At 41.5% G+C, this 20,215-nt stretch overlaps 1 protein-coding gene across 2 annotated transcripts in view; it reads left to right on the forward strand.

Moving 5' to 3' along the window:
- The window catches only part of elmod1 (ELMO/CED-12 domain containing 1), a 76,957-nt gene that overhangs the window by 4,490 nt on the left and 52,252 nt on the right, over positions 1-20,215 (forward strand). For both annotated transcript variants that reach the window (XM_043691835.2, XM_043691836.2), the window contains exons 2-3: positions 7,537-7,682; positions 14,242-14,270. In XM_043691835.2, coding sequence (XP_043547770.1) covers positions 7,538-7,682; positions 14,242-14,270 — 174 coding nt within the window. In that variant the 5' untranslated portion in view covers position 7,537. The remainder of the gene's footprint in view (positions 1-7,536; positions 7,683-14,241; positions 14,271-20,215) is intronic.

Raw genomic sequence — 20,215 nt, forward strand, 5'->3', positions numbered from 1 at the left:
GAGCAATTGAATAGACTGGGTTTGGTTTCCTTGGAGCTGAGGAGACTGAGAGGGGGACATGATAGAGATGTATAAGAATTATGAGGGATTTAGACAGTAAGAGATGTTTCTTTTTGGTGGCAGGATCAATGGCTGGGGACAATAATTTATTAAAAGGAGCAGGAGGTTAAGAGGAGATGTGAAGAAATATGTTTTCACCCAGAAGATGGTGGGAATCTGGAATCTTCTGCCTGAAAGGGTGGAGAGGCAGAAGCCCTCATAATATTTAAATATTTGGATTTGCATTTAGAATTAGAATTAGGTTTTATTGTCACGTGTACTCAAGTACAGACCAACAATGACAGGTGTACAACGTCTCCACACGTGGTGCTATCTTAGGTGCTACCTAGTTACAAATCTTAGATACTAAAATAGATTAGGTACAAAAATAGAAATAAAGAAAAAAGCTAAAAGTTCTACATTACTGTTCTTCATTGTATATATTATCAAAATAAAGAAATAAAGTTAAAAGATAAACATCACAGTCCTTCTACAGCCTGCAGTTGCTCCACGCTGGAGGCTTTCCATCACACTGGGCCGACCTCAACTGGGCTTGCAAGCTGCTAACTGCTGTCCATGAAAGGCTAACCCCCACCAGGCCCCAGTCTGCCATCCCACTCCACTCTGCTCCACCCAAACCCACTGGCCATCCTCCTCTGCTCCTCCCCAAACCGCCGGCCTTCCCCCTCTGCTCCGCTCTGCTGTGGCCTGCTGATCACTGGCTGTCCCAGCCCGCTGATCGTACTGCTCCAGGCCCTCAGCTGCTACAGTGCTCCAATATCATCACCACCATTCTCTCCATAGACAACCTTTGGGTTGTCCATTTGCTCGCTGAGCTGGTAGATTTCTTTTCCGACATTTCATCAACATGATAGGTCACATCATCAGTGAGCCTCCAAGGAAGTGCTGGTGTTCTATCCAACTTGCGATTTGTGTGTCTTGCTCTGTTATGGTGGGTGATATTACTTCCCGTTCTCTTTCTGAGAGGTTGGTAAATGGGGTCCAAATTGATATGTTTGTTAATGGAGTTCTGGTTTGAATGCCACGCCTCTAGGAATTCCCATGCATGTCTTCGTCTAGCCTGTCCCTGGAATGGGTATATTGTCCCAGTCGAACTGGTGTTTCTCTTCATCTATATGTATGGATACTAGTGATAGTTGGTCATGTCTTTTGGTGGCTAGTTTGCTACATGTCTGTCCAATAAAACTCTGTGCACAAACACAACTGACCATGAATGGACAAGCTAGAACGGGCTATCAACATTAAACAACAGCGGACCAAGACAAAGAAAAGACTAGCCCTACAAGAAAAACTGGCCAAGTTTACGCACAGCAAAAACACAGACAATTCAGAGACTTGGATAAAGAACCTGTCAGATTGACCACTCTCAGACACAGAAAAGGCCATCCTAGTGCGAGGGTTGAACGTCAACCACAGGGACTTGGACCAAAATGACTTCCTAGCAACACTGGAATCCACCCTAAAAGACTTACGAAAGAAATCCAGCAGGCCATCAGACAGACAGTAGCACCAACACTAAGCAGAAAAAAAAGAAAGGAACACCCTCAACACATTGGAAAGGAAAGCTCTGGAAGCACTCAGGAAAGACAGAAATATCATAATCCTACCGGCAGACAAAGGGCACATGACCATCATCCTGAACTGAATACAATACAGAGGATGTGTTGCTGGAAAAGCGCAGCAGGCCAGGCAGCATCCAGGGAACAGGAGAATCGACGTTTCGGGCATAAGCCCTTCTTCAGCCCTTCTTCAGGCTTATGCCAGAAACGTCGATTCTCCTGTTCCTTGGATGCTGCCTGACCTGCTGCGCTTTTCCAGCAACACATTTTCAACTCTGATCTCCAGCATCTGCAGTCCTCACTTTCTCCTACAATACAGAGGAACCTTAAATATCAATTATCCGAATATCAGATTACCCAAGGAGATCTCAAGGTCTCAATAGGAAGGGGTGGGGGCGGGGGCAGTGTTGGACAGGGTTTGGGGGCAGGAAAGGATGGGGGGGGCAGTGGGCGTTGTTGAACGGGGTTTGGGAGCCAGGAAGGGGTGGGGGGCAGGGGGCGGTGTTGGACGGGGTTTTGGAGGGCAGGAAGGGGTGGGGGGAGGAGGCAGTGTTGGGCAGAGTTAGAGTTGGGGGTAGGGGGGTGGCGGTGTTGTTTGGGGGGGTGGGGGGACAGAGGTGGTGTTGTACGGGGCATGTTGCATGGGGTTGGAGTGGGGGGGGAAGGTGGCGGCGTTGTACAGGGCGAGGGGGTCTGGGGCGGCGTTGTACGGAGTTGGGGGGGACAGTGGCGGGCATTGTACGGGGTTGGGGGGGACGGTGGTGGCGTTGTACGGGGTTGGGGGAGGGTCAGTGGCGGGGTTTAGGGAGTCGGTGATGTTGTCTGGGTTTGGGGGAATGGTGGCGGCGTTGTACAGGGTTGGGGGGGACAGTGGCGGCGTTGGACAGGGTTTGGGGGTGGGCAGGGTGGGGAGTAAGGGAACCAGTGTTGGAGAGAGTGGGGGATAGGGCAGGCAGGGTGATGCTCTATTCACATCAATAAACGTCACCGTAGCCAAAGAAACACTGGCCTCACTGATGGACAAACCCAGGACACAAACACCTGATGGCTTCCTCAAACTACCTATGCCTCACATCTCACTTCACGTTCAACAACAAGACCTACAAAGAAGTCGGTGGACGCCTATGGGATCACCAGTATCAGGACTCTTAGCAGAAGCAGTCATGCAGAGGTTAGAATGAACCACCCCCAAACCCTGTCCAACGCCGCCACTGTCCTCCCCAACCCTGTACCACGCCACCACCATTCCCCCAAACCCAGACAACACCACCGACTCCCCCCAACCCCGTACAACCTCTGTCATCCACATAGCAGCCCAAGCTTTGGGTCTGCTATGTGGATGACACCTTTGTCAGCACAAAACGCAACAAATTAGAAGAAATCTGCAAACGAATAAACAACATCCTTTCTGGTATAAAGTTCACCTAAGTGGAAGAGAACAACAACAGACTCCTCTTCCGAGACATCATGGTAGTACGCGAAGCCAATGGAGAGCTGCAGACCAGTGTTTAAAGGAAAGCCACACACACTGACCAGATACTCAACTATAGGAGCAATCATCCCAACACTCAAACGGAACTGCATCAAGACATTATTTAAATGACCCACATCACACTGCAGCACCCAGGAACTAGGAGAGGCCGAGGAATAACACCTGTACAACATATTCAGGAACAATGGATACCCGATAAGCGCAGTCTGCCGATTCCTACACAACATATCTAAACAAGAGGACCCAACAGACTCAGCAATTCTAGCTACCCTGCCATACATTAAAGACATCTCGGAGATGACAACCACACTTGTCCAGCTCCTAGGCATCACGGTAGCCCACAAACCTACCACCATACTGAAACAGATCCTGTTTAATTTAATGGATCCTGTACCAACAACCAACAGAATGAAGATCACATATAAAATATCCTGCAAGGACTGCAACGAACAATACATTGGATAGACAGGCAGGAAACCTGCCACCTTGATACATGAGCACCAACTAGCCACCAAAAGACATAACCAACTATCACTGGTATCCATACATACAGACGATGAGGGACATCAGTTCGACTAGGAGAATACATCCATCTTGGGACAGGCTAAACAAAGACACCCATGTGAATTCCTAGAGGCCTGGCATTCAAACCGGAACACCATTAACAAACAAATGGACCACATTTACCAATCTCTCAGAAAACGAACGGAAAGTGATATCACCTACCATAACAGACCAAGACACACAATAGCAAGAGGGACAGAACACCAGCGCTTCATCGGAGGCTCACTGATGTTAGGATAAAGTGAGGACTGCAGATGCTGGAGATCAGACTCGAAAAGTATGGTGCTGGAAAAGCACAACCGGTCAGGCAGCATCTGAGGAGGAGGAGAGTTGACGGTTCAAGCATGAGCTCTTCATCATTCCTGAGCTCATGCTCGAAACCAGCTGTGCTCTTTCAGTACTGCACCTTTCGTCACTGATGTTACCTAGCATGGTGACAATGCCTGAGAATAAATCTACCAGCTCAACAAGCAAACATACAACCTGAGCTACAAATCTTCTCACAATCGCATAGACAACCTTCCTGACTGGTCAGAGTTTTTTGCTTTCTGTCTCCCTTTATCCTTGAATAGAGGAGTTATTTTTGCTATTTTCAAATCAAATGTGGCCTTCCATATACATATATGAATTCATAGCAGGAGTAGGCTATTCATTACCTCCAGCCTGTGCCACCAATCAATAAGATCATAGCTGATCCAATTATAATCTCAAATTAGCATTTCCTGCATACCCCAACAACTTTTCACACCCACATTCCTTTTTTACCTCTGCCTTAAGAATAATCAAGGTCTCTGCTTCCATGATCTTTGCAATGAGAAACCTTTGCTACAGCAATTCAATTTGTCTCAAAACGCTGCTTTACAACAATAGCAGAGTTTATTGGAACACAAGCATCTCATTTATCATTGAAAAGGTCACATAAGTTATTTGTCAATTGAATATTTGTATCACCAATGTGAATTACAAAAATTGCAAATGAAATAAATGCTAAGTACATCAGTGTATTTTTGTAAGGTCAAATTTCTAGTGTATGTCGTCAAATAACATGAATGCATTAAAGGTTAATTTAAAATGAAGTGGTTTGTCTGTTTTATATACGTGGGGAATAATTGATGCTGGTTAATCAAAAATGCCGGTGCCTTATTTTCATCCAGTCAAAGATCTTGTGTTGATATGGATGTTGCAATTTTGTGAGGAGTACAAGAGCAGAATGCTTGAATCTGGTGATTCGTGCAGAGGGAACATTGTGCTGCAGAACAGTGGACTGGGATAACAATTGCCTGAGAGTAATTCATTTTCCAAAGTTAGTTGGTTAGAGAAGCAGGCTGAAGGTTCACTTAAATATACTTACCCTGGCCCTGAATAAAAGATTATGGCCTAAAGGTGGAAGAGATCCACAGAATCCCTACAGTGTGAAAGCAGGCCATTCAGCCTAAAAAGTCCACACCAAACCTCCAAAAAGCATCTCACCCTGTAAGCCACGTGCCACCCCTATAATGCTTAGAATGTGAATACTGGGTAATGTGAAATATAACCAACTAGTCCAAACAGACGTTTAAATGGTCTTTTTCATTCTAAGAATCATTACGTGCCTGTTCCACCCAATTCAGGCATCGTCTAAATAGTCACATTCCCCAATTTCTTTTTCCTGTATTTCTGCAATTACTTACGTTCAGAGTATGTATTCTATTTAATAAAGTTCCTATTGAATCCATTTCTGGAAAATGTAATATAGATCACAACAACTTGCTACACTAAAAACAGCCTCTCCTGTAGTTCTTTTGTCAATACCTTAAGTTTGTGCCCACCTAGTTACCTACCCGCCTGTCAGTGGACACAATTTCTGCTTCTTTACCTTGTTCTATTAAAGATAAGTTTTCAATCCTAAATTTAACTCATTATGTCATTTGGTTGTTCTTAAGGTCACCTTGACAAATATGTGTTGCCTCGAGATTTCGATTTTCAACTCTGTATAACCAACACTACCAACGATTTAATATTTTCTTCTGTACTTGACTTTGCTTTCATTTCCAGGATTTTTTTAAAAAGATGCCACATTAACACCTGATGTATTTGTTTTTCCTATTTTGTACTTAACCTTATTTGGGGCTGTTGTAGTACTGTGATTATGTCTCCACATCTAAGCTGGGAGGCCTCAGTTTAGTTCCATTTGTTCCAGAGGTGTGTTATAACATAATATTCCTGGACCAGTTGGTTAAACTTGGCTGCCTTACTATCAGTTGGTTAAATATGGAGTCCAGCTGTTTTTATCAAGAGAGAGAATATAAATAAAAGTATTTTGTGAGCTCTTGTCATGTGTGTCCCAATGTTTTAGCTGTTGGGTATGGACAGTGGTCAGAGGACCAGTCACGAGCTTTCTACAATTCTAAGTCATTTGGGAAGGAATAAGGGAAAGTCATTGGACGGTGAAGGGATCATGACAAGAAAAACTAAACAAGATGAAACGTGACGTAGGAGCAATGTTGTCTAATGCTTGATCCTCACTTAGAGAATTGTTGTTTCCATCATACTGAGAGTTGTGGTCAGATTGTCAATCTTCACTGATCATCGTGGCACTTCTAGGAATTACAGGTTAATGTTCTGGACGATATTGTTGGCAAATCAGGAGGAAAAACATTGTTATGAAGGTGTAAGGGGCACTGTACCTTTAAGAGAGTGGAAAAGCTAGCAAGGGTTTAGAGGAGTACATAGTACCAGAAAATTTAAAATGTCACATTTGGTCGAACAGCTAGATTAGTTGGGTTAGCTGGATACAAAGCAATTTTAATTTCAACCAACCAATTTAAATTATGCCGCAAGATACCGAACTCCAATCAAGTTTGAATTTAGTATTTTGACAATATTCAAACCAATTAAATGATCCAATGCTTTGGGATATAAAACCAGGAAAAATTGAACAGTTGAGGGAGAACTGCCAAGCCACCAACATATACAGACTGCCCGCAGAACAGCTCTCCTAAAGGTGCCTTTATCTATCAACGACACGTGAAACAGAATCCCTAAGAAGAAAAGAAGACAGAGGAAAATACAGAGGACGCTCTGCAAGCTGACTGGTTTTGAAATGTGATTTTTATTTTGGTTAAATTGTAATCGGGATTTTTTTATCAGATCAGTATTGTGGAGGGAAAGGTAAAAGATAGATTAGAGAAAGGAGTTATAAATAGTTGTTAATTAATTATTCTCAGTTATACTTTTAAAAAATAAAGTTGTTAATTTTTACTTTATATAGTGACTTTTGGGATAGTTCTTTGCCTCTCAAATTTTCACAGATTGGTAAATCTGGAAGAGCATGGTGTAAATCTTTTGTGTTGATGGTTTAAATTAGTGGGGGTGGGGGTTTACCCTGTGTCGTAACAATTGTATTTTTCAACCTATTTGTAGACTTATACAAACACAGTTACTAGAGATGGTGGTAAAATGCAGAACAACTGGTGCAGTGATATTAAAACTGGAGATGGTGATGAAACCTGTAGAATCGTCAAAACAGAGTTGCAACCCTAACTCTGATGAGCCTGGTATCAGCTTAGCTGCTGACTATGTTATATGAAAGGGAAGAGAAACAGATTTGGTGACCATGTTCTGTAAACTTTAGCTACACCACACCAGGGCACTCCCAGTTTTGCTGGAAAAAGGGCTCTAATGTAGATTGCAAATAATTCTTTTTTCAATTTCTAATATGTGTTCTTTTGTTTGAAAACACCAAAAAAGAACTGACTTCAGCATAGGTTAACATCCAAGTTCTTTTAACTTGTTGACTAAATGTTGCATTTATTGAATGGAAGTATCTCTTCTCTGGAACTACTCTTGAATTCACTACTTGTTTTTATTGCTTGACTGCAGAATGCTGGTTCAGCTATGTCTATACGTTTACTGCAAGTGTCTGTGGAGATTTCTCAAGTTTATCCTCAGAAAAATAACAGGTAAATGTGAGCTGCAGAGAATCTGCTACAGCAGGAAACCTGGAGCTCAAAGGACATTGAAAATAGGTAGGTTTCAAAGATTTTTTTTCCCTTTCTACTAGTTAGCATTTGTTAACTGAGACAAAAGACACTGTCACCTCCATTTGTTCTGAAGTCATGTTTGTTCATGAATAATGTCTCTCTCACCCCCCCGAAGTATCTTGGTTTTTTTGCAGCTGAGTTATGCTTTGCATTTTCCATTGTGAAAACATTGCTACCACATAGTGCCTCCCTTCTGATAAGGAAACCTCATATAAAAGGAATTTTTAAGTTGTAAAATCCAGCTGGACTCCACTATTGTCTTTTAAATCTCAACTAATTGTATGCTTTGATTACCTAATGCATGTAAAAAAAAATTGTCATCTGTCTACAGGTACAAATTGGCAGGTAGCCATTGTGTGTGTAAGTTAAAATGGTCTTTACCTGCAACCAAGGAAAAGTACACAGAGATTTGAGGGACACAATTTTATGTAGCCCTGTATGGGTTTTCACACTGAAAATCTTCCAAATGTTAGTTTTATGCTGATGTTCGTTCTGCAAAATGCCACCTGCTGCTCTGAACTGCCATTTCTTTTAATAGTTCACCTTTTCTCTTAAAGGTGCTGTTGCAATCTCTTCACATTTGGCCATCTTGCTGAATTCCTGGTCCTTATGTGTTCCCCAGTAAGCTACTTGCAGTAATTTTACACTGACCAATGCACAGTGACAATCTTGAACAAAAAATAGATCAGGTTCTCTGCAGATATTTTTGACAAATATGTGACTTGCTAAGTTGATATTTTGAATGCAAATTAGGAAACATGGCTATAACATTAGAATTGTGAATGAGATAGAAAGTGAAGTAGTCAATCCAAAACCGGAGCAGTACACCAAAGTAACGGAAGCTAAGAAGGTATGAGGGATGAGGTGGTTACAACAGACTGGGTTAGTTTAGTGAGGTAAAAACAATGACTGCAGATGCTGGAAACCAGATTCTGGATTAGTGGTGCTGGAAGAGCACAGCTGTTCAGGCAGCATCCAAGAAACAGCGAAATCGACGTTTCGGGCAAAAGCCCTTCATCAGGAATAAAGGCAGAGAGCCTGAAGCGTGGAGAGATAAGCTAGAGGAGGGTGGGGGTGGGGAGAAAGTAGCATAGAGTACAATAGGTGAGAGGGGGAGAGGATGAAGGTGATAGGTCAGGGAGGAGAGGGTGGATGCAAATTAGGAAACGTGGCTATAACATTAGAATTGTGAATGAGATAGAAAGTGAAGTAGTCAATCCAAAACCGGAGCAGTACACCAAAGTAACGGAAGCTAAGAAGGTATGAGGGATGAGGTGGTTACAACAGACTGGGTTAGTTTAGTGAGGTAAAAACAATGTCTGCAGATGCTGGACTGCAGATGCTGGAAACCAGATTCTGGATTAGTGGTGCTGGAAGAGCACAGCTGTTCAGGCAGCATCCAAGAAACAGCGAAATCGACGTTTCGGGCAAAAGCCCTTCATCAGGAATAAAGGCAGAGAGCCTGAAGCGTGGAGAGATAAGCTAGAGGAGGGTGGGGGTGGGGAGAAAGTAGCATAGAGTACAATAGGTGAGAGGGGGAGGGGATGAAGGTGATAGGTCAGGGAGGAGAGGGTGGAGTGGATAGGTGGAAAAGAAGATAGGCAGGTAGGACAAGTCCGGAAAAGTCATGGGGACAGTGCTGAGCTTGAAGTTTGGAACTAGGGTGAGGTGGGGGAAGGGGAAATGAGGAAAGTGTTGAAGTCCACATTGATGCCCTGAGGTTGAAGTGTTCCGAGGTGGAAGATGAGGCGTTCTTCCTCCAGGCGTTTGGTGGTGAGGGAGCGGCGGTGAAGGAGGCCCAGGACCTCCATGTCCTTGGCAGAGTGGGAGGGGGAGTTGAAATGTTTGGGGCGGTGTGGTTGATTGGTGCGGGTGTCCCGGAGATGTTCCCTAAAGCACTCTGCTGGAGGCGCCCAGTCTCCCCAATGTAGAGTAGACCGCATCAGGAGCAACGGATACAATAAATGATATTAGTGGATGTGCAGGTAAAACTTTGATGGATGTGGAAACAGACATGATATTTGATAGACAATGGCTAATACTAAGGATCAAATGTTCACTTTGCAACTGTTGTCCACCACAGGAAAAGTTGCTGAACTCTTGCTTACAAAAGAAATAAAAGATGGACTTAAATCCAAAGACAAAGCCCACGTTGCTAGAGAAAGTGACAAGTCTGAGGTCTGGATGCATTTTAGAATTCAGGAAAGGAGAAACAAGAGGTTGATGAAGAGGAGTACAAGAAATATAGCTCTTCGAGTCCGCTTTTATAAATATATAAAAAGAAAAAGATTAATGAAGACAAATGTAGCCCTAAATAAAAGCAAACTACCGCAGATGTCGGCAGTCTGAAACAAACATTGAATGCAGGAGAAACTTAGCAGGTCATCTGCGGAGGGAGAAACAGAGTTAATGTTTTGAGATCAGTATGACTCTTCAGAGATGGACGTCCTTGAAGATCTAAAACAGGATAATTAATAGCAGAGAGCAAGGAAATGGCAGAGCAGTTAAACAACTAATTTAGTGCTTTCCAGAAGAAGATATGCTTTTCCAGAAAAGCTAGGGAAACAAGAGTCTATGGGGAGGAGGAATTCAAGGAGATTAGTATCATAAAAAATAAAGTGCTCGTGAAACTGATGGGACTATTAGCTGATAAATCCCCAGGCCCTGATAATCTACATTTAAGATACTAAAAGAAGGTTGTCACCTTCCAATGTTCTATACATTCTGAAACAGTCCTGACAGACTGGAAGCTGGCAAATGTAACTGCACTATTTTTAAAAAAAAAAGAGGGAGGGGAAAATAAGGAATTACAGCATGATGTGCCTAACGTCATCAGTAGAGAAAATAATTTCAATGACACTTAGAAAATAGAACACAATTACACACAGTCACTGTGGATTTATGAAAGGGAAATTAATTTTGACAAATGTACTGGAGATTTTTGAGGACATAACTAGAAGAAGATGAGAGAGAACTAGTGTGGTGTATTTGGATTTTCAGAAAGCTTTTGATAAACTCGCAGAAAAAGTCAGGATGCAAAGTCAAAGTGTTTAGGATTGGCATGGTTTGAGAATTGGTTAACAGACTGGAAATAAAGTAGGAATAAATTTGGTTTTTTGGAGTGGAAGGTAGTGACAAGTGGAGTACCAGATGAATCAGCCCCAGATATTCACAGTTTAAATCAATGTTATTTCATGTGGCAATCAAATGTAATACTGCCAAATTTGCTAAAAATACATAACTATGTGGAATTGAAATTGTGTGGTGAGGAGGACATATGTAGAATATATGGAATCTCTACAGTGCAGAAGAGACTGCACCAACCCTCCAAAGAATATCCCATCCTATCCCCGTAACTCTGCATTTCTCATGGCAAATCCACCTAACCTGCACATCTTTGGACTGTGGGAGGAAACCGAAGGAATCCCAGGCAGGCATGGGGAGCATGTGCAATCTCCACACAGACAGTCGCCTGAGGGTGGAATCAATCTAAGGTACCCTGGGAGTTTGAGGCAATAGTACTAATCACTGAGCCACCATGCCACCCAAAGGGCCTTCATAGTGATTTCAGCAAGTTAAGTGAGCAAATGTGTGGCTATTGCATACACTAATGGATAAATGTGAAATTGTTCACTTGGTAGGAAAAACAATGTCAGAGTATAAGTTAAATGGTGATAGTTTGGGAAATTTCAATAGACAGAGGGATCTAGATATCCATGTTCCCAAGCAGTTGGGAAAGCAAATGGTATGGTGAATGTCATTGCAAGAGGGTTTGAGTACTAGAACAAGGATGCTTTACTGCAGTTATACAGGGTCTTGGTGAGACCATACCTAGAGTATTATGTACAGTTTAGTCTCCTTACCAAAGTTAAGATATATATTTGCCGTAGGAGGAGTGAAATGAATCTACACCAGACTGACTCCTGGGACATAGGTTTGTTGAATGAGGAGAGTTGGGTCAACTGGGCCTGTATTCACTTGAGTTTGGAAGAGTGAGAGGGGTTTGTTTTAAAACAGACAAAACTCTGGCTGGTCGACATGATGGATGCTGGGTGATTCAGAACAAGGATTTATGGTCTCAGGATACGTGGTAGGCCATTTCATACTGCGACAAGATAAAATGTCCTCACTAATGTTGGTGAATTTGTGGAATTCTCTACTACAAAAAGCTGTGGAGGTGAAGTCACTGAATATGTTTCAGAGAAATTAGCTGAAAAGTGTCAAAGGGCATGTGGAGAGAGCAGGCGTGTGTCATTGAGATAGAAAATTAGACACGATAATGTTGAATGGCAGAGCAAGCTCAATGTACTAAATAGCCTACTAATATTTCTTAGGTTTATATATTTATGCCCACATTGTTCTCCCTATAATGTCTTGACACTACTTTAATCAATTTATTGAATGTAATACACCAAATTTGATGGGGGAAAGAATAAATCATAAAAATAAACAACAGAATTTCTCAAATATTCAATATTTTTAAGCTTATTGTGTCATCATTTTTCATTTTCAAAAATGATCCAGCTCTAGTGGCAGGACAAATTGCATTTGAAGAAGACTAATAAATAGACCTGGAATGAAGTGCAATGAATGATCTGTTTGCTCCATGTGTTTTCAGTCAAGAGCATTTAAAATTGCAGAAGCGTATACAGAAATTGCAAAAAAAGTTTGTACTTTTGAATAATGTTTGAAACGTTTTTTTCAGGAAAGTTTTTTTTGCTATCTTGCTAAACCTATTTGAAAAAGGAAAAAACACTCGGATTTTAAGATTTACAAATTTTGCCATACACACTAGGCAGCAGTGAATGTGCAAAACAGCAATCTTGCATGACACCATCTGTCACTGGCTGTTTAAAATGGGCTGTGTGATGATGAAGAACTCTCTCATCTGAAAATCATGGCTAAAACTGTAGATTTGAGTGGAAGTTAAAACAGGTAATATATCATTAAATTATGCCTGCGTACAATACCTGTCACTTTTTTTATAATTAATTCTACAACAAAAAATCCCTGTGTTAGTTTTGTTATTCTAAGGTTTCTAGGAATCTTTGATAAAGGTTAGTTGAAAATGAGGAAAACCTCTGAAGAATTCCTTGGAAATCTTCTTCATCAATCCAACTAAAACACTTTGTGTACAAGGCCTATAACATCATAAATATAATCCATTATGTCCCTTGTCTAAGAGAGCTTCGTTTATGAAAGTTGGCTGCTAACTCTTCCTACTTGTGCCCACACCTCCCCCCTCACCTCCCTCCAAGGCCCCAATGGATCCTTTCATATCCGTTGCAAATTCACCTGCACCTCCACACACATCATTTACTGTATCCGGTGCACCCGATGTGGTCTTCTCTACATTGGGGAGACAGGCCGCCTACTTGCGGAACGTTTCAGGGAACACCTCTGGGACACCCGCACCAACCAACCCAACCGCCCCGTGACTGAACACTTTAATTCCCCCTCCCTCTCCACCCAAAGACATGCAAGTCCTTGGCCTCCTCCATCACCAGACCCTGGCCATATGATGCCTTGAGGAAAAGCGCCTCATCTTCTGCCTAGGAACCCTCCAACCACATGGGATGAATGTAGATTTCTCCAGCTTCCTCATTTCCTCTCTCCCCACCTTATCTCAGTCCCAACCCTCGGATTCAGCACCGCCCTCTTGACCTGCAATCTTTTTTCCGACCTCTCCGCCCCCACCCCCTCTCCGGCCTATCACCCTCACCCTCACCTCCTTCCACCTATCGTATTCCCAGAGCCCCTCCCCCAAATTCCCTCCCCCCTACCTTTTATCTTAGCCCGCTTGGCACACCAGCCTCATTCATGAAGAAGGGCTTATGCCCAAAACGTCTATTCTCCTGCTCCTCAGATGCTGCCTGGCCTGCTGTGTTTTTCCAGCACCACACTTTTCAACTCTAGTCTCCAGCATCTGCAGTCCTCACTTTCTCCCTGCTAACTCTTCCTACTTGGCAAGTCTTCTGGCACAGTGACAACCTGAAATATCTGTCTGAACAGAATATCTATGACTGTAATGTGCCGGTGATTGTCAAATGACTGAGATCACACAAAGCTGTGCAAAGGAATCTGGGATATAGAAGTAGGCGCACCTGAATTTGTGATGACCGAAAACTTATTTTATAACGTGCATTGAATTTAAATTAAATTCTAATATTAGTGTTTTGCATAAATAATGGCAATCAACTTGGCTTTCTTGTTGGGTCTGTTAAGTTGGCAAGTATTAAGAGAAGGAAGACAGTGCTTCCATGGTCAAATCAAATCCAGCAGCAACAGCGTTCTAAAATTTTGATTGTAAAATTAATCTAGTTTGAGTGTTACAAGAAAATGTGAGTTTTGAAAATGTAAGTATAAATTGCAATGAAAGCATGAGAGCAGATTAAAGCAAATATGTTACTAAACATGGATAATAAAATGAAAGGCAGTCTAATCTAAGTGCTGTGAAACTTGGGCTCTACATTCCAGCTCAGCATGAGTTGTAACTACACTAATTGCTTTGTAGAATAACTTGATTTCTTTATTTTCTTTCCAGAGGCGTCATTAAAGTCGTCCAGGAATGAAGTAAGTAAAATATTTTAGCATTCCATCCATAATTATTAATTTGTAAGAGTATGAGTAGGAAGTCAGAGCAGGGTCTGGAGTTGCATGATCAACCACGATCATATTAAATGGCAGAGCAGGCTCAAAGGGCTGAATGGCCTAGTCCTCCTATTTTTTGTCTTTCTATGTTCAAATTTGTGCTGCAAGGCCAATATATCAGTCTTAAGGTGCAATACCGATTGCTTTGTGAGGTCTGAACAATGCTTTGTATACCTTAAGTGTGACTTCTATCCCCTTTATAATGTTGTCCTTTAGCTATGAAAGTTATATTGCATTAGCTTTTCTGATTACTCACTGTGCCAGTTCTGGTTTTAAACAATCTATTTGTATACCTGTACCATACCCAAATTTCATCAGCTCTTTTTGGACCCCCTCTGTTTCTAGCTTTCTACTATTTAGAAATTATACTATGTAGATTGCTATTAGATCCTAAATAGATAACCTCACATTTTAAAATCCATTTTCCACAGTTTTCTTTTCTATTCAATTAATTGATCAGTATCTCTTAGCAGGTTTACACTGTCACATATACTGTTTACTGAGTACAATAGCACAAAGGATTATGGAAATCGGATGGGTAAAAGGCATTAATGTGTTTGATAAACCATGCTACTGAATGATGGCATAGAGTCAATAGGCTACTTAGCCTATTCCTGTTCCTATGTTCCAATGATGCTTGGAACAGCACCTAGTCTTGTCATACAAAGTTTTTTTTTTAATCCGACCATCTAAGTTATTAAGGAATACAATGACTAGTTGAGGCCCTGACATACATTCTGGTGGGACATCACCGGTCACATCCTGCCAGTGTCCCTACTCATTGGTATAATGCCAGGAAACAATTTGCTTACCAAGTTAGTAATGCAGCTTCAATCCTGTGAGTTTCATTTTCAGTCAATAGTTTGTTATTAATACCCACTACAAGTCCCTTTAAATAATATCCACAAACATTCCTGAGTTTTTTCACTCTTAATTGTTTTTGAAAAAGGCAAAAGAAGTTCGGTCATGTGAATATTTTAATGGAATAAAGTCATAACATCGTTAATGTCTCAACTAAACTGTTGCAATAAACTCCCCCAGCAGTGATTTTCTGTCTATCATGGACTACATATTGGGAGTTCCCATTTAAAGTCAATTTACTTAAAGTTATTTTACTTTAAAGTTGCTAATAAAATAAGGACAATATACTTAAGATTGTTTCCTACCTGTGTGGCTCTTAAGAACTTTAACCATGCTTCTTCTCCCATACTCAGTTCCCACTGACCTTCCTCTTGTTCCTGCTACTGCTCCCAATCCCACTTTATCATGCTCCTGTCCTTTAATATCTAAAACTGTAAAGTTCTAACTTTACAGTGTCAGCTCTTTCTGCTACCTTGTATTCTGAATCTAGAATGAAGTTCTGGGCTATATCTAGTGCTGAGAAACATCCTAAAGTACCAAACTGTACAATGTTGATTTTTGACCCCTTGATTATATCAAAAATATTTACATATGCTAAGAGAAATTGCAACAACATAACAGGAGATAAATGCTATCACTTATATGGTCTTCATTTATCACTTTGCTGGCTGCCTATTTGCTAGCTTTCTTATTTATACTGGTATTTATGCTCTCAAATCCATCTTATCTCTGCTTACAGTTTGCTCATATTTATTGTCATACACTGTTAATACTTGTTATACATGAATTTGCTGGATTATCCTATCTGGATACTTTCAGGCTGAACCTAAACCTAAACAGACTTGGCAGTTTAGTGAACGATTAACTCTGGTAGATTCATTTTTTTTCTAATTGATGGAGTTGATTGTTAAATTCACCCATCAGAAAGTGGCCTTTTCCAAAATTCCATGGGTCAAGAATTTCAAAACATTAATAATTTTGAGAGAATTAGTGAATGAAAATACTGTTAGTAAAGTCTTAGTCAGATAGCTGGAATCTTTTAGTAAATTTTGACACTGCATAGAGTCACAGAGTTGTAAAGCATGAAAACTGACTCTTCAGTCCAACTCGCTCCTGCCAACCAGATATCCTAATTTAATCTAATCACATTTGCTAACATTTGGCCCAGATCTCTCTCGATCCTTCCTATTTGTGTGCCTATCCAGAATCCTTTTAAATGTTGTAATTGTACCCGCCTTGTCCATTTCCTTTGGCAGCTAATTCTATACACGCACCACTCTCTGCAAGAAAAAGTTGTCCTTTAGGTCCCTTTTAAATTTTTCCCCTCTCGTGGACTCCGTTATCCTGGGAAGAAAATCTTGGCTATTCACCCTAACTGTGCTCATAATGATTTTATAAACCTCTGTAAGGTCACCCCTCGGCCTCCGCTCCAGGGAAAATAGTCCCAATGTATTCAGCCACTCTCAATAGCTCAAACCCTCCATTCCTGGCAACATTCTTGTAAATTTTTTCTGCATCCTTTCAAGTTTAACAACATCTTTCTTATAGCAGGGAGACCAGAATTGAATGTAGTATTCCAAAAGCAGCCTGACTAATGCCCTCTAATAACCGCAACACGACATCCCAACTCCTATGCTCAATGCACTGATTAATAAAGGCAAATGCACCAAACATCACCTTCAGTACCCTGTCTACCTGTAACTCCCTGATTTGCCCAATCAAAATGCAACACCTCACATTTATCTAAATTGAATCCCATCTGTTACTCCTCAGCCCATCAAGGTCCAGTTGTACTCTGAAATCACCTTCTTCACTGCCACTTCACCACCAAGTTTGGTGTCATCTGCAAACTTACGAACCATTCCTCCTATATTTACATACAAATCATTTATGTAGGTAACAAAAAGCAGTGGACCAAGCACAGATCTTTGCGGCCTCTAATCCAAAAAAACCCTCCACCATCACCCTCAGACTCCTGCCTTCAAGCTAATCTTGTATCCAAACGGCTAGTCCTCCCTGGATTTCTTGTAATCTAATTTCCCTAAGTAGTCTACCGACAGAATCTTGTCGAAGACCATTTGACAATGTCCATTGCTCTGCCCTCATCAATTTTCTTTGTTACTTATTTAAAAAACTCAATCAAGTTAGTGAGACAAGACCTTCAAGCACACAGCCATGCTGACTACCCCTAATCAGTCCTTGTCTTTCCAAATACATATAGATTCTGTCCCTCAGAATCACCAACAACTTATCAATCATTGATGTCTGGTTCACTGATCTATAATTCCCTGGCTTTTCCTTACCACCTTTTTTTAAATAGTGGCACCATATTAGCCAACCTCCAGTCTTCTAGCACCTCACCCATGGCTAACGATGATACTAATATCTTAGGAAAGAGCCCAGCAATTACTTCCCTAGCTTCCCATAAAGTTCTGGAATACACCTGATCAGGTCCCAGGCATTTATCTACTTCCATGCATTTTAAGACGTCCAGCACCATCACCTCTCTAAAATGGACACTTTTCAAAATATCACTCTTCAATTCTCCAAGTTCTCTATCTTCATATCCTACTCCACAGTAAATACTGATGCGAAATACTTATTTAGTATCTTACCCATCTCCTGTGGTTCCACACATAGACCGCCTTGTTGATCTTTGGGAGCCCTATTCTCTCCCTGGTTACTCTTTTGACCTAATGTATTTGTAGAATCTCTTTGGATTCTCCTTAACCCTATTTGCCAAAGCTACTTCATTGCTCCTTTTTGCCCTCCTCATTTCCCTCTTGAGTATACTCCTACTGCCCTTATACTTCTTGAGGGATTCATTCAATCCCAGCTGTCTATACCTGCCATATGCCTCCTTTTTCTTGACTAGAGCCTTAAATTCTCTAATTATCCAGCTTTCTCTACACCTGCCAGCCTTGCCCTTCACAATAACAGGAAGATACTGCCTCTGGACACTCATCTCATTTTTGAAGGTCTCCAACTTTTCGATCGTCCCTTTACCTGTCAATAGTCTCTTCCAATCAACCTTTGAAAGTTCCCACCTAATACTGTCAAAATTGGCCTTACTGCAATTTAAACTTTAACTTTTAGGTCCGGTCTATCCTTTTCCATTACAATTTTAAAATTAACAATTATGAATCACTGGCCCCAAAGTGCTCCCCACTGACACCACAGTCACTTGCCCTGCCTTATTTCCAAAGAGAAGGGTTAAGTTTTGCTCCTTCTCTGGTAGGTACATCCACATACTGAATTTTAAAAAAAATTTTGTACACACTTAACAAATTTCTCCCCATCCAAGCCCTTAACTCTATGGCAGTCCCAGTCTATGTTTGGACAGTTGAAATCCCCAATCATTACAACCCTATCATTCTTACAGATATCTGAATCTCCTGACAAATTTGCTCCTCAATTTCCTACTGACTACTGGGGGGCCTATAATACAATCCCATGAGGTGATCATTCCTTTTTTATTTCTCAGTTGCACCCAAATAAGTTCACTGAATGCACTCCCAGCAATATCCTCCCCAAGTACAGCCGTAATGTTTGCCCTAACTAAATACACCACTTACCCCTCTTTTCTCACTTCCCTTTCTATCTTTCTTATAGCATCTATACCCTGGAACACTAAGCTGCCAGTCTTGCCCTTTCCTGAGCCACGTTTGTGTAATAGCTGTGATATCCCAGTCCCATATTCCCAACCATGCCCTAAGTTCATCTGCCTTACCTGTCAGGTCTCTTCTTTGTTATTATTCACTTGTGGAACGTGCACTTCGCTGGCTGGCCAACATTTATTGTCTGTCCATAATTGTCCTTGAGAAGGTGGTGGTGAGCTGCAGTCCACCTGCTGTGGGTTGACCCACAATGCTATTAGGGAGGGAATTCTAGGATTTTGACCCAGCAACATTGAAGAAATGGTGATATATTTCCAAGTCAGGATGGTGAGTAACTTGAAGAGAAATTGACGGTGGTGGTCATACCATGTATCTACTGTTCTTGTCATTCTAGCTGGAAGTGGTCATGGATTTGGAAGGTGCTGTCTGAGAATCTTTGGTGAATTTCTGCAGTGCGTCTTGTAGATAGTACACATGCTGTTACTGAGTGTCGCTAGTGGAGAGAGGGGATGCTTGTGGGTGTAGACTGAATGGGCAGCTTTGTCCTGGAAGGTTTCAAAGCTTCTTGAGCATTGTTGGAACTGCACTTATCCAGGCTAGTGGGGTATATTCCATCACACTCCTAACTTGAACCTTGTTGATGGTGGATGGGCTTTAAGGAGTCAGGAGGTGAGTTACTGCTGCAGTATTCCTAGATTCTGACCTGCTTTTGCAGCCACTATGTATATATGGTGAGTTGAGTTGAGTTTCTTGTGAATGATATCCCCGCCCCCAGGATGTTGATGGTGAGGGATTCAAGACCAGTAACATCATTGAATGTCAAGGGACTGTGGTTAGATTGTCTCTTATTGGTGATGGCATTGAAATAAATGTGCTTTAATGTATCAATCCAACCTCGTCCTCTACTTTGCTGTTGCCTGCCTTGACCATTTGACTTGTTATTGTTTTCAATTATCTCAGCCTCCGTTATCCACCGTCCCACCACACCCGCACTACTTTAAAGCCTCCCAAGTAGCACTAGTGAATCTCCCTGCCAGGAAATTGGTCCTCTTTCAATTCAGGTGCAACCCGTCCTTCTTATACAAGTCACATCTACCCCAAAGAGTTTCCAGTAACCCAAAAATGTCTCCTGAACGGGGAGCGGACTTAGGGTTCCCAACTAAACACACTTCCTCCAGGAGTCATATTTAATTCTATTCTATTAGTCAAATCTTTATTCACAATTGATGCGAGCTGGCAGCATAAACATTAATTTTGAAAAATCATTCAATTTTGACATTTGTACCCCACTAAAATCAATAGCTTGTTTAATCAATTTTGAAGTATTTTTTGTTTGACTAATAATTTGTGTCTTATTGGTTGTACATGTTCAATCTATTCTGTTTCTTT

This window comes from Chiloscyllium plagiosum, unplaced genomic scaffold, assembly GCF_037043375.1.
Source record: "Chiloscyllium plagiosum isolate Xiang-an unplaced genomic scaffold, Cpla_swu_hap1 HiC_scaffold_6, whole genome shotgun sequence".
Classification (NCBI taxonomy): Eukaryota; Metazoa; Chordata; class Chondrichthyes; order Orectolobiformes; family Hemiscylliidae; genus Chiloscyllium; species Chiloscyllium plagiosum.